Source organism: Argentina silus, assembly GCF_951799395.1.
Source record: "Argentina silus genome assembly, chromosome: 3".
NCBI classification, from domain to species: Eukaryota; Metazoa; Chordata; class Actinopteri; order Argentiniformes; family Argentinidae; genus Argentina; species Argentina silus.
The window spans coordinates 11,399,293-11,414,311 of NC_139657.1; the positions used below are offsets into that span (position 1 = coordinate 11,399,293).

A 15,019-nucleotide genomic window follows, 5' to 3' on the forward strand; every position below is an offset into this window, starting at 1 on the left:
TTTGACATAACTGCAAAACAGTAAAATAATCAAATAATTTATAAGTTGAAGAGCATTTCAATATATCTGTGCTGGACCCATGTTGTAAGACAATTACCATTCAAAGTAACACATATCAGTTTGAAACACGTACACAGAAATCAGTATGCAACACAGAAATCTCTTGCCTTGATTGTATAGCGATATTTTTCGGCCCAAGAGGTCAGCGGCAAGAGTAAAAATAAACTTTGGATTTGGTAAGAACCTGCTGGTCAAGTTCATCAATTGGAAGAGTTCTGAATTATGGTGGTGGTCAGTGCACAGCCACCGACTGCAGTGTTGAGGGGTTTGTCAGAGTCTCACTGGGAGTAGCGGGGCTGCTTTGGCTGGTTGCTGTCTGGGGAGAGGTCGGGCTTAGCGACTGCGGAGAGTTTGATAGGAATGCGGGGATGTGTGGAGGTAGCGCCGATAAACCGTGCACTGAGGTCGGAGTGGGTTTTATTGGCAGAGGAATTGCTGGTATGGTCTGTCCTCCGTGACACAGGGACTTGATGGGCACGCCGTAGTGGCTGTAATCACTTGCCATCGAAATAGGGGCCATCGTGTCGATCATGCTGGTGTTGTACATATGGGGCCACGCTGTGGTCAGCTGATTGTGCAGGGGATAACCTGCAGACATCGACTGCATGGTGGAAAATGCAAGACTTCCTGGTACCTTGTACTCTCTGGCAATGATGTTCTCAATAGCAAACGGATGCTTAAAAGTTGATGGCTGCGACACTCCTAAATTATAACTTGACATTTGCGGAAGATGTGTGCCAGTTGCTGCCAACGCACTGAGTCTCAGTTTAGCTTGCTGTTGAAGATAATGGGCAGCTTCGGATTGCTTGCTTTGAGCCAAATGCTCAGCTGCCATCATTAACTTGAAACGTTTGCGGCGCCTTAAGAAACTTCCATTCTCAAACATGTCCCCACAGCTGGGATGGAGTGCCCAAAAACTCCCCTTACCGGGCTGGTCTGGACGGCGTGGTATTTTGATGAAACAGTCGTTGAAGGACAAGTTGTGTCGCAAAGAGTTTTGCCATCGTTGGGTGTTTTCCCTGTAATAGGGAAATCTGTCCATTATGAACTTGTAAATTTCGCTGAGAGGAAGCATCTTCTCCGGGCAGCCCTGGATCGCCATGGCAGTGAGCGAGATGTAGGAATAAGGTGGTTTCTGGTCGCTGTAGGTGTTTCTCCCTGGTCGAGGCATCCTTAAAGATTCTTCTTTCACAGAACTACAATAAAAACGCGTTTCGCTTAGGTCTTGAAAAAAACTTGTCACCTTTCCTCATGAAAATAAATACATGCGTAAATGACCGTATACACAGGCAATGCGAGCTGATGTACCTGCGTAAAATACAGTTTGTAGAAGCGGCTCAAAGTTCGCAGACGCTTTCCTGTGCACCGATATGCTTGGACTCCAAAGCTGGGGTGTTGCAGTCTGACTCCCTATGAAAGCAGATTTTCTTGGACGAGCTGTGATCTTGACTCAGTAAGCTTCTTTCCCCCTGCTATCTGAATGGAGCAGATCTCATCTCCTTCTCTTGATAAGATGAGCTAAGTAGTTGCCTCCATGTCCTTCCTCTAACCATCTGATAGTTTTATGTGGTGACATGAGCAGAAAAGACCCCTGTAGAGGCGCTTCATTAATGTGCCACCTCTTTGCTATCACATGACAATCGCCTTGGGAGGAGGGGGCTGGGAGAAAGGCATAATCTGGTTTCATTTACACCTATTTACATGGACACCTTGGGCCAATAGAAATCATTTCCATTTGAAGACAGCGCAAAGGGGTGAAAAGGCTCGGCAACCGGAATTGAACTGCGATGGCACTCAGTAACAGTGTGTGAAGGTATGCGCTAACTTTCTGTGGGCTTCACAGGGTGCTTAGTCTACAATTCACACGTACAAATGGAGCTACTAAGCAATGGGATGTTTGACATGGAAATTGGCTGGCACTAGCTTTCAGTGTGCGTCGTATTGTTAGGATGTATTTTGTTGTTTGTGTCATGACATTGTCTCTCAGGACTCATGTTTGTGCTTTGTTTTCTCTTGAGAGCGTGTGAATTGTACGTACAAGATAAATATGTACCAATTCCATTAATGATGATCAATATAGGCCTATATTTCATAAGACTTGGTTGATTTGGAAAACATGTTCTGTAGGCCTATTTGTGTAGCCTACGAGTGTTTATGTTAAGTATTTGTGCTGTCAGCCTGTGTGAATGGGTGTATTATCTATAACTATACCTAAATGGCTTTGCCACTCAATTGATTCACTTTTGATACAGATTACCGAAGTTCAATAGCCACATGCAGAGTGCCACTGAGTGCGGTGTTTAATAAACAGTTAAAATATGATGTTAACTGGATAGGCCTACGGTACGGTTTAACAAGTTCATTGATAATAAGATAATCGTCTTTTAAATGCGCAGACATGCTTGCAGGTTAGGTTATAGGCTTTGCTACTGCCATATAAACTCCCGAAAACAGATCAGAGAAAAAGTTCGTCGCAAATTAACACACATGACTTACTTCAAGAGTGTTGCATCAATTCAATGCACCGAATAAAACCATCCGCTCAATATCCGCCATAAAGTAAGGCATGATTCTGTCTAACAAAAATAACGAAAACATAACCCTCATTGATTTATAGAGGTATAATAACCCTACAGAGTTATGGAAGTTCAACATGTCTCAACTGATGTCATTTTGCTAGATAAAGTAGGTTATTTGAAAATATTAAACACAATGAAAACTAACGCTGATTTAAACTGAAACTTCATAGAGCAAGCACGTCTTTTGTATTTATGTAAAACAAATTGAAAAGTACTTCAGAAATGCAAATAAAGCCTTTAGGGTGGCGTGGTGAAAACTGTATAAAATATCCATAAGTCAATTATATGAATGTGAAAACCAAATGGAAGCCTATTTTGAGCAATGGCCATTCAAGCTTTTTCCAAGGCTCACCAAGGGCCACCTTTCCGCTTGGAAGGTTTGCAATGCCAGGGACCACACACGCGCACGCGGATTTGCTCATAATTTATGCTAATTTCCCTCCATAAATCCACAATACACCCCATCACCAGTCTGACGGATTGCGAATAGAATCGACTATGCAAGGGACACCATGCATTGTTGATTCGGATGCTCACTATTTTGAGCCAGAAATCAAGTGTTCACGGAAACGTTTTAAAAGAATCTCCCCGAGTTGATATTTACAAAACCGAGAAAAGTACCAACCAAACTTTTAAGGTTTCCTTGGTTGCCACACAAACCCCATCTGAAAGAAGTCAATTACATGCTGAGCATGCAGCTATTTTAATTCCTACCCCATGAAGTACCTCTTTTAACTTGTCATTCCTATGTTTGTGTTTGGCAGAAAGGATTTTGATTTCCAAGCTTCCCACAAGACGTTTTCTAAAGTGGCCCAACTGTCAGGCCGTGTCAACCAACTTCAAGAGTCCATTATGATAACGCAAGTATTCATCAATAAATTAATCTGCCATCGTCTATCAAGTCTTTTATTTCACTCCCTCTGTCACTGTAAAAAGGACCACCTCCACTAAAGTGATTAGGCTATATATATATATATATATATATATATATATATATATATATATATATATAATATCTATAATCTATTCTCTTGTTCATATAGGTTCTTCATAATTATAGAAACATGAAAGATTTTCCAATAAATTACAGGCCTATAATAAAATGAAATTGACACGTGATTTTCTGTCATAAAAAAAAAAAGATATTTTACGCATTATTTGCCTGTTGAGTTGGCTTTTTAAATACATGTCCCAAACTCTGTATGCTTGCTTTAGGCTATTGCCTACTTCTGATACGGACTCTGCCAACCGCGAAAATCGGCCAGGGATGTTTTCACAGTTAATTATGTTCACAATGACACAGTATCAACCTGAGATGAAGGACCACCCAAATCATTCCACATTTTCACTTTCTGCGCGGCTAAAGTGCCCGGCCAGCTGTCATGCAAATCAGCTTTGTCCTTAAGTTAACGGTTAACCAATTGAGCTACGGCGAAGCTGCGTATTTGCTCACTGAGTATGTGTGTTGCTTTTTTGCGCTTCAACGCAATACGATATGGCTAGGCCTATTGTTGAGCTCGAATGGCACACTGAAAATGCCACCATGACTCTGAATGGATAAACTCGCCTTTCTCGCCGCTCCCAAACTCCTGAGTTCAAGCAGCAGTAGATCAACTGTATAATGTGTGCGATGTTTGGTCATTTGTACAAGCCGAACAAAGGTTGGGATAAGCCAAATTGCATTGCACTTGTGAACCGAGCCCTAGTCTGAAGTATCCTTTATAACAGGGGACCGAGAACAATTTTGTGTGCGCCTAAAAAAAGAACGGAAAACAAAGGCACTTTCTGAAACATCTCAAAGTAGAGTAGTGAGGCGTGACATTCCCAGGGTGATGAGACACAAAAGCTGAGGTCATGGGGATGAAAAAGAGAATCAAACAGCCACTTTCACACGTCTGGCCTCAACTGCTGAACCTCAACACAATAGGAAACAAATGTTGTTAAAAGAGGATCGATTCCATTCATTTTAAACCAGCGAATGATAGCCAAACAATATTGTCAAACTGAATCAAGTCGGGATATGCTGCCGGTGCCACCCAGGAATATGATATGCAGCTGATAAAAAAAAAAAAGACGATTCACGACGATTCATGCACGGTCTGACGGAATGTGATGAAGAGAAAACATATCTCTTTAATTTTCCTGTTGTAAATAAGAGAGAAAAAAACTGGTAACAATAATACCCAAGTTAGTCATTTTGTAAAGTTTTGTTTTTTTATGTTGTTGCAATGCAATAATGACAATAAATGATTATGCCCTTTGTCTTTGCAAATGCAGTTACATAATCGTGAGCATTTTGTTTTACTCACTTAAAAATATTTTTTAGAAAGCGAAAGAATTAGCCTATTTTCAAACTCATAATAGAGATGGTCAAAGGCAAAGTGTACGGGCTTACTTCCATAACTGTCAAAAGTGCATCACCTTGAGGGGGTTCTTTTTTTTTATATTTCCTATTGATGTCAACTTGCTTTGGAGTCTAGAGTCCCGCTGTGCACTCTGGTAACTGAATGTGTATTTCGTAGCATTATCAACTAGCTCTAACTGGAGGCAATGTAGATTTACCAAAGAACTAATGAATAAACAAATTGCAATTGCTGGCGGTGTTAATGACATTCTTAATGCAAACATTTGTATACATGTGTAATTAAAACTGGATAGTCAACTATTATAAAGGCCAAAACAATGGTATTGTGTATTTCCATTTGTTCTCTTGTTATTTCATTATTCTCATTAGGCTGCTGTTAGGCCTATATTAGCACTAGTGTGAGAGGCATCAGATAGTACAACTCTTTGGCACATCCTCTTCCATTAAGAGACCATACGTTTTCTAGGTTAGCCCCATTCTTAACATATGTGCGTGCGTGTGTGTGTGTGCGTGTGTGTGTGTGTGTGTGTGTGTGTGTGTGTGTGTGTGTTTACGTGTATGTGCGTGCCCATCCTGTTCTTACTTCTTGACTAGCCATCATTTTACTCAATATACACCTATGCTTGCTAGATTCAGCCAATATTATTTTAATTAAGTCCGTGGCGATTTCCTTTCCCTAGAGGTGTTTTACGGTGCAATTAAGGACGCACTGGTGATAAGGTATATGAATATTCAGGAGAATGACAATTAATTAGCAGACAGAGGGCTCTCATTATGATACTCAGAACATTTTTAGTGCCGAGCAAAATGAGGGGAGGGGGTATTGCCCTATCCTTATTTAAGGCCACTATCCATGCTGCCCTCACTTTCTTCAGATTATGAATAATTGACCGCAGTCCATGCAGAATCAAATACGTGTTTCATTAGCCTAAAGCACATTTTATCCGATGTTGCACTCTGTTTACAAATTCATTTCACGACCGAATGTCTAAACTGTTCTAATTCGGTTTTCTCAAACAATATATTTTCAACATAGGCATATATATATATATATATATATATATATATATATATATATATATATATATATATATATATATATATATATATATATATATATATATATATATATATATATATATATATATTGGCAACAGCAATTGATACGGGTTAGCAACAGAGAGCGTCCGGATTAACAGGCCTATCCGTTCAATTCATTAGTTGTTTCTCAGTGACATCAAAACGAATACCTGGGAGGAGAACACCTTCAGGGCATTTGAAACATATGTTGGGATTGTGGTTAATGGACTAATTACATAAATTAGGCATTCATTATACAGCACATCAGGTGTAAAGGATATCTCAATTGTGCATAGATTGGGACACTGCAGATACCAGTTAGTTAGTAAAAGGCTAATCAAATCCAATTTGTCTTGACCATTTTCTTACAGTGTCGGAAGACAGTGAAAAAGTGAATGGATGAAACAAGAAGAAGCACGGGCTGATGGTATTTTACAGAAAATAGGAATGGGAATAGCGGTCAGAAAAAAAAAATACACCATTGTAGCCTATACAAAATAAATGGAGGGTATACCCCGGTGGAAATGATTCAGCTTTAATGAATTAAACAAGAGGAGGTAGCCTACTCTAGAAACTAACGCCGACCATATAACATAACCTCTCCAACACCAATGATATGGTGGGTGATAACACAACTGTACCAATCTTGAATTAAATTCAACCAAATGACAAGAGGAAGGCAGTTGCCTTCCGTGGCCATCAGGTGGCCGTCAAATCATGGAACAACACCAGGCCTGCAGTGACGAGGGGCTTTCGAACGGAATCTAACACCATTCCGTTAATGCTACTCACAGTTTTAAAATAACGATTACAAAATCATGGAGGAATAATCTCGAGCATGGTGTTAAGGTAAAAAAGTAAACAAGATATTCGTCAGCATGTTGGTTATACTTTTTTTTTCCAGAAATACATCAAACTGAAGATACTCACCTCTTGTTTTGCCACATACAGTACAGTGGGCCCAATAAGAAGACAGAGAGAGGCTACCAATTCATGTTTTTAGTGTCTCCTTCTTTAGCCAAATTTGCCCATTTGAAATGTGAACTGTGACAATTCAAATAAAGTTAATTCGATCTGATCTTGGTCTCCTGTATTTATCCTACAGAATTATTAAATAGTGAAGGCATGAATGAAGTGCAATGCACAGCCATGCCAACATCTGCACTGTCCGTTGTGTCTCCCTGACTCCATAATGAAGTTCATAGAAGTTTCAGCACCGCGGACAGTTCCGTGAAATACTATTATAGACATCCTCATAGGGCGGGAGGGAGGGAGGGAGGGGGGGGAAGGGTGATAACTCCATAAACACTTGCAGACCCAACATGACGTCCAGTTAGAGGGTCTTATCTAATCTTAAATTGGGCATGTGTTCTCTCTGTGTGTGTGTGTGTGTGTGTGTGTGTGCATGTGTGTGTGCGTGTGTGCTCTGTGTGTGCGCTCTGTGTGTGCGCTCTGTGTGTGTATGTGTGTGTGTGTGTGTGTGTGTGTGCTCTCTCACTTGTCCTCCTGTGTTAGACACATCTGGAGCTCTGGTAGTTGGCTGTAGATACAGATTGATTCACAGCTGGCTGCTGGGCACTCTGAAGATGAATGCTATGTGCCAGAGATAGGGAATGTGTGTCAATGACAAGATGTGTAGGGGGGTGGATTAGAGAGCTATCAGTATGCGGGGGGACCCTCCACTATCCCCAGTTCATTGACTCCATATGGAGAGAAACAGCGGGACTGATGAGTGTGCTACCTGAGGCCCATGTTTGTGCTGCCAACTGCGACCAAAACAGGGCCCCCCTGACCCCCTGCATAATTCATTACAGACAAGGCAGCACAGCTCATTCTCCTTAGCTTTTGTGACGGATGGCACTGCTTAAAACAAATTGTCCTGTGAAAAAGCAATGACTCCTCAGCCACCGGACGGATGTGAGTGGGAGGGAGATGGCAATGAAAACAGTGGCACAAAGACGCTAGGACAGAGCACTCTCTGGGAAGTTTGCCTCACAGTTAAAGAGACAAAAGGGAGAAAGATGGAGAGAAATAGAGAGATAAAGAGACAGAATGTGAGAAAAAGAGATTCAGGGTCTTCCACACTTCTTCTGGAGACAAACTTGAACAGTATGTGTGACTGCATATCTTTTTCTGACTTAGAATTAGAATTACACTTGGTCCATATGAATCACCCATGAATCATATATTGTGCTAGTACGACACAGGATAATCAGACATTTTTTGTTCCACATATTATTAAAAACAGGAGAATAATGCAATATTGATCAATGTGGATCATGATATATTAACAACTAACTCTTTTGAAAAGAGAAATTTGACCATGAAGCAGAGAAAGATAAAAGTCCCATTATGCGAGAAATGTATAAATTAAAATGGTTCAATCAGACCTGGGGAGGTATCTTTCACAAAGGATGAAAATGAGATAGCAGCCTTTGAAATGGATAATTATGGATATGAACGAGGAGGAAAGGATACGAGAATGAAACAGATAATAATAGATAAGGCAAAAGGAGAGAAGGCTTCCAAATGAAACTTCTACCAGCAACATGGTACACATTACCATGTGAGTGGGATACAGCAAGGATGAAGAGAAATACATCAATATATGATTGTCGGTCTTGAGCAGAGGGTTTTGTTCTGGAATGAACACACACACACACACGCGCACATACACACACACACACACACACACACACACACACACACACACACACACACACACACACACACACACACACACACACACACACACACACACACACACACACACACACACACACACACACACACACACACACACCTGCTCATAATCTCCTCTGATGAGTGCGCTCTGACATCCGGACCACCAGCAGCCCAGTGGATCAATACGTCTGGTCACATTAAGTGAACTGTAACTCACTGACTGCCCCCCAGGGTCAAACATGTGAGTTTAACCCTTGACCTTTTGCCCTGTGTTGACTTTTTTCAGCTTCTTCAGGGTGTCAGTTTTGCCTTGAAGGAAGGGGAAAGATATTTTGCCATCACAAGCTCTCATAGGGTCACCAATATCTAGAGGAAAATCAAATAACTTCCACATTTCAATGTGCATAATCAAAACTAAATATGCTGAGTGGTGTACATTACTGAGGAACTGCATTGGATTACTAGTCCCAATGTTTAGTCATAAATTAGTTACAAAGCTTAAAGCTTTAACAAATCCAAGTGTTCCAGGTTGAGATAAATGTGTTCACTCTCAGGGGATTATAAGTGGGCTTGATCTGTAAGATTCAATAATAATCTTCATTGTTGACTGTTTTCCTAGTGAGGATTCCTCTTGATAGTAAACAATAAACACAAGCGCATAGATGTCCCCTGCAATGTCACTGCGTTTCCTTCAGGGTGATTTAAACAAGTCCTTTTATTATGAGCCTAAGTGGCTGGAAGGCACAGTCCTTTGTGTGGCTCCTGCTCAGCTATACCTTGATAATGATCGGAAGGCACTTAACCAACTGGGACCAAACGAGGGGCATTTTGTTCCATCTTTCATCTAATGCATCAGGGAAATGGCTGGTCTCTTAGGACAAGGTAACATATCTAAAGATCAGAACAACACCACATTGTACATTGCCACACCACGGTAAATTAGTGTTTACAGCTTCCATAAACAAAAACAAGTGGATGATATTGCAGGAGAACCATAGGGCAGGTAGAAAAATAATGAGCGGATGACATGTTTATTCAAAATACAGTAGGAACTCCCAGTTGTCTCAGAAAGAGTGAGCCGAAGTTTGTCATTTGAGGTTCTATGACCTACATCCCCAGAGTAGACATGAGATTCATTAGACAGAACACGGCTTATCAGGAGAACACATCTCATGCACCATTTTCATTCCAGTTTTACAACTAACCACAGAGACCTACGGTGCAAAAATATCCCCCTCTGCTTATGTCTCTGTGGGTGAGGAGTATCACTTCAAGCAATCAACACCTGCCACGCATATTCAAATACTTTAATTGGGGCATGATTTATATTGCTTTTAAAATTAACAACATTCCCATTGTCGAGCATAAACGGGCCTCACAGTAAATCAGGAGGCCTTTAATAGGGCCATACAAACAGTCAACTGATCAGAGCAGGCTCTGCATTGCTTCTCTGGAGTTGACCATTGTGGTGTGCCTCCTGTAGGAAGGTAATATGCATGACACATTTCCAGGCACTAATTCATTTGTTTAATAATAAGAGAGCTAACCTGTGCTGGAAACAAGGGCCGCTACGAGAAAAACACGAAGGTCCTGCTAATCCATGGCTAATCAAAGGGCACAGGAAGCAGCGTCGTCAAAGAATTCTGTCATATCAATTAGGACAAGACTAGAATATTTGGGTCTCTATCAAGGCATCTTTGTACTGGGGGCACAGCGCCAACTCTGCTTCATTATTCTACAGGAGCGCTGTGGCACACTGTGCTTAATGTGAGGATGGGACTGTTGACTGACACCCAAGGACCTTGGAATGCATGGCTTAATATCTAGAGGAAATGATACATTTGTGTGTCTGAGATTCCGTTGATTAAGTGTTCTTCACCAATTCTTGTGGCTGAAATAGGCTAATCAAGAGGATTCGGTGGTGGAGGACGATGGTGAAAAATGGATCTCATGAATTGTGATGTTGATCACTAGAATTATAAGGGTCTTCACTTGACATTAATGTTGTTGACATTCACCAATCGGGGAGCAACTTTAATAGACATAAAACAAAGGCATCTGATTGCGTCACAAATATAGCCCAAAAAAACACGACACAAATGGAAAACTAATTTTTATCATATTTCAAATTAGTGTGTGGAGTGGTAATGCAAAAGAGTAGAGTTAATAGGTTTTCTGACACCATATTGAAGCAGATCTAATGCAGCTGAGGTACATGCTGCTCGGGTTATCGAAGAAAAAAACACACCTCAGATTCCTGTGAAATGTCAAGCACCACTGGATGGTAGAAAATAGCCCGGTCTGTCACAGCTAGGCACAGACACAGAATTAAGAGCCTTACTCCAATAGTTAGGGAAATGTCCAATTCCCCTGCCTGAACCAAAACCATTACAATCCCAAATAATTGACTTTCAATAACCTGTTGTCTTGGCAACAGAGTAAGAGTAAAAAAAAAAACTAAAAAAAAAAAACTGGAATAATCATATAACTAATGTGAAATCAGAGACATACAGAAAAGACAGAGATGGGTGTTTCTGATATGTTATTTGTGCAGACGGCTTACTGGACATAGGAATATACAATAGATGTAGAAGGTTATCCACAGTAAACTGGAATGAATATGACTGTGACCGATAATATTGGTCAGTTTCTCTAATTCACATCAGTGTTAACATCACAGTATTCAAGTACACAGTACTTGAAATCTGCGCATAACTTTTGAGCAAATCTTCCACTGACGTCAATGCATCATTGACGTGAACGTCTGAGTTTTGGAGTACAATTTGGATTAAGCATCACGTGGCAACACTTTCCTTTATTTTTTAAAATGGTGTGTTGTTATTATGCCAGCCTGGCATAGATACAGTACGGTGGTAGAATCATAAGGACTGTTTTTGTGACTGATGCAGAGCATCTGGAGGCGCTTCCTGACTCCTGGAGAATTCTTAACTAAACCCTGCTTGGCTTTGTTGGTTTAGAACACTGGGAGAGGATACAAAGAATCCCTTGTGTTCCACACTGGCACAGGCCTAGCAGTTTACAACACAACATTGAATACACTTGAATAATGTTTGTAGATTGATATAATTGAATCAATTAAACCGGTGATTAACCAAATGAAGGCTGATTACAAAATCGAGGTGGCTTTTTGGAGGGGTGGAAATTAGCTAATTGCTGTGGTGATTGCTTTCCATGTTAAGTACCCTAAATGTGGCTTAAATTGAATTGTCACCTGACACCAGAATTGAGACTTGTTACTGCTCTATGGTGGGATCTACTGAACATAAAACATAAAATATTCTTCTCAGTAACTCATCTGAATGTTCATTGACTGTGACAAAAAGGGAATATTGAAAAAGAGGGGGTGTTAAAGTAAGAAAAACTCAAAACCTTTAACCAAAGAAATGTAATTTTACATTCATTACTGTGGTAACTAATGCTAAGAAAGAGACACATTCACTAGGGACAGATTGACTGATATGGTTACTGTGACAAAATGACATAATCTGGTAATATGCTTTAAAAGCCTAACCATAACTCTTAGCCTCTTTAAAAAGACATATATCACGATGTGACCTCTGTCCTGTGTGTTATAATGACAGACGTCTGGACATTCACATCCATGAAATGTAATGAATTAATAGACGGATGAATTCAAATGTCATGACAGTAAAGTGAATCACCATACTTAGACAGGACGAGAGGCAGGAGAGTCTGTGAGACAAATGACGTAGTTTGGAGGATGATCAATGCCAACAAACAGGAGTTTGGACTTCATCCCATATTTTCATTGTCTCCACACAAACCTTATTGTTTAATGAAATGCCACTGAAAATGTAAACAACCACAACTTGTGATGCGCCAAGTTTCTTTACTGAGTGTTAATGCCCTACCTCTCTTGCATTACAACGACTCATTTGCCGGGAGAATGATGTCTCTGCCATTCAATCATTACAATGTTTATGTCCTTAAACCCCATCAATGAACTTCAACAGGCGCTAAACCAACTCAGGTAATACGCTCCAATAAAAATGAGACCAATAAAAAGCATTTAATCTTGGGCGTCAACATGATTAATTGTGCACTAAAATGCACGTGAGACCTTCTAGTCAGAGGGTCTACGGAGAAGGCATTTTGCATCTCAGCATAACTGGCAGCCGGACAAGCCAACCCATGCAACAGTATGAATATTTAATTAATAATTAGTCATGTAATTTCTCCTCAGGAATTATTATCCCTCAAACTGGTTTGTGAATTTAATTATTAGCAGCCTTTTTGTTTCCATGTCCCCCTCATTACTGTCAGGATTGATGTAACATAAACTTCATTAAAAATTAAAGGAAGAGTTTTAATTGCAAGGCTACCCTGACTGAAGTTAGAATTAGCCAACTCAGTGATGTGCAAATGAGAGCATTATTTAAGAAACACGCTGGAAGTAGTTATGCTAATTTGAATAGTTCACAGTAGCAGACCTTTTCACTTGCAGTTGCATATTCATTAAACACACTATGCAAATTTAATGTAGCAGTCTTAGTAATGCCTTGTTAATTTATTCAGATTTATTGAGTACGACTGGTAAAAAGTACCAATTTAATTACTCTATCTCCTTGGATGGTAGGGGATATGGCCAAGGTTTTAAACTGTGTAAATCAGGATTAGTGTGGTTTGATGAAGAAAAAGGGAATGAAAGGACACTGCCTTTAATAGCTATGCTTGAGAGACATATTGATTTACTTAAGACATGATCCAAGTGAAATCACTTAAATTGCACTCAGTCACCCAAAAGGAAAGTAAAGATAGGATAGGAAGGTAGTGTAATGTCATGGTTGTATAGAATAAGCTCTGATGGATGCTGAGTCCACAGCCAAATGTTTCTGATGGCCCCACAGAGACCAGTAAAGACTATGGTGGCATACAGTATACTGAAGTCCAAAGATATTAATCAGCACCTTTCCCTTCAGTAGAGACTGTACACTTAGTCCAGTGATTACTTAAATTAATAGTTTCCTAGACCATATATCCTTCTGGAGTGGTGTCATCAAAATAGAAAGTATCTTCAGGGTGTTAGGGCATTTTCACAGAATTGGCCAACATCCAAGCTTTAAGACTGACTAATTGAGCCCTTTGTATGAGGAGGGGGGTGTTTGTATATGTATTTGGTGACAATTAAACGTTCATTAATATAAATGTAAACATATTCCTGATCCTAAGACAACATTATACAATGGGTGGGTGAAAACAAGCATTGAGATTGGCCGAGAGGCATTCATAGCCGTGATTTAAGAACGACAATGTCACGGTTAAATCACCTATTATGATCTTCCTACGCCGCAGTAGATTTCTGTATCATGTTCCCTTGATAACGTTTGTAGTTTTGGCAACTGTATTTCTCAGCGCAAGGCAGAAACCACCACAATGTATCACAAAATGAATACTTACAGCATTGTTTTCCTGTCACAATGTTCTGATTTGTTGTGTAACCGTTGTATAAAAGCAAAAAAGCTCTTGAGGCTGTGATTTATCGTTATCTCCACTGCGCGTCGTGCTCAACAACTCCCCCTACCTGTGACAAGACTGAGGATAAATCGTGGCCTCTCTGGCATTATCGCTGAAATGAGCCAAATGGGTGCTTTAGGTTAGAGTGCCTTCCCTATGAACCAGACTTATTTGTGGTATTGTTCTTTCATTTCTACATTTTTAACTGGTTGAATTGCTTGCTTATTGGTATTAAATGTTCTTCTTGCAGGCTTGGTGTATAATACATATGGAAGGTTATTACAAAGAGACCACAAGTGCCTTCATGAATTTACAGTGTGTTAGAGCTGTAATTCTGATTAATAAAAGGGAATAATACCCCGCTGGGTTGTTGTGAGATGAATTTTGCTCCATGCCAAAGTGGTCCTTAGATCCATACTCTGTGGTCAGTTGTTAATGACTGTATGGTGTTCCCCTGGGACAGTTCAAAGAGTGTGCCAGTGAAAAACATCCCGGGGGTTTGGGGGGCTCAAAGATCTGGGTGGTAAAAACACATCCTGGAGCCCCTGTCGGACACATAACATAACACTGACCATGTCAGACTCAGAACAGGGCTCACTACCCCGGGAGATAATTACAGAAGCTGGGAGTCTACTGGAAGTGCCTGTTCATCACATCCTGGTTTCCCCCAGGACGACCCAGAGGGCCACTCCATTGGCCAACAGCCCCACACTCTGACACTGGGATCTCCTCTCATCTATCTACTGCATGGAAT

General features: G+C 40.5%; 1 protein-coding gene across 1 annotated transcript; it reads right to left on the minus strand.

The window, feature by feature from the left end:
• Window positions 1–292: 292 nt before the first annotated feature.
• On the minus strand, window positions 293–1,231 carry foxb1a (forkhead box B1a; the record flags this gene model as incomplete). The annotated part of the gene is made up of 1 exon (XM_083667427.1): window positions 293–1,231. The coding sequence occupies one exon, from the start codon at window positions 1,229–1,231 to the stop codon at window positions 293–295; it is 939 nt and encodes a 312-aa protein (XP_083523553.1).
• Window positions 1,232–15,019: the final 13,788 nt, after the last annotated feature.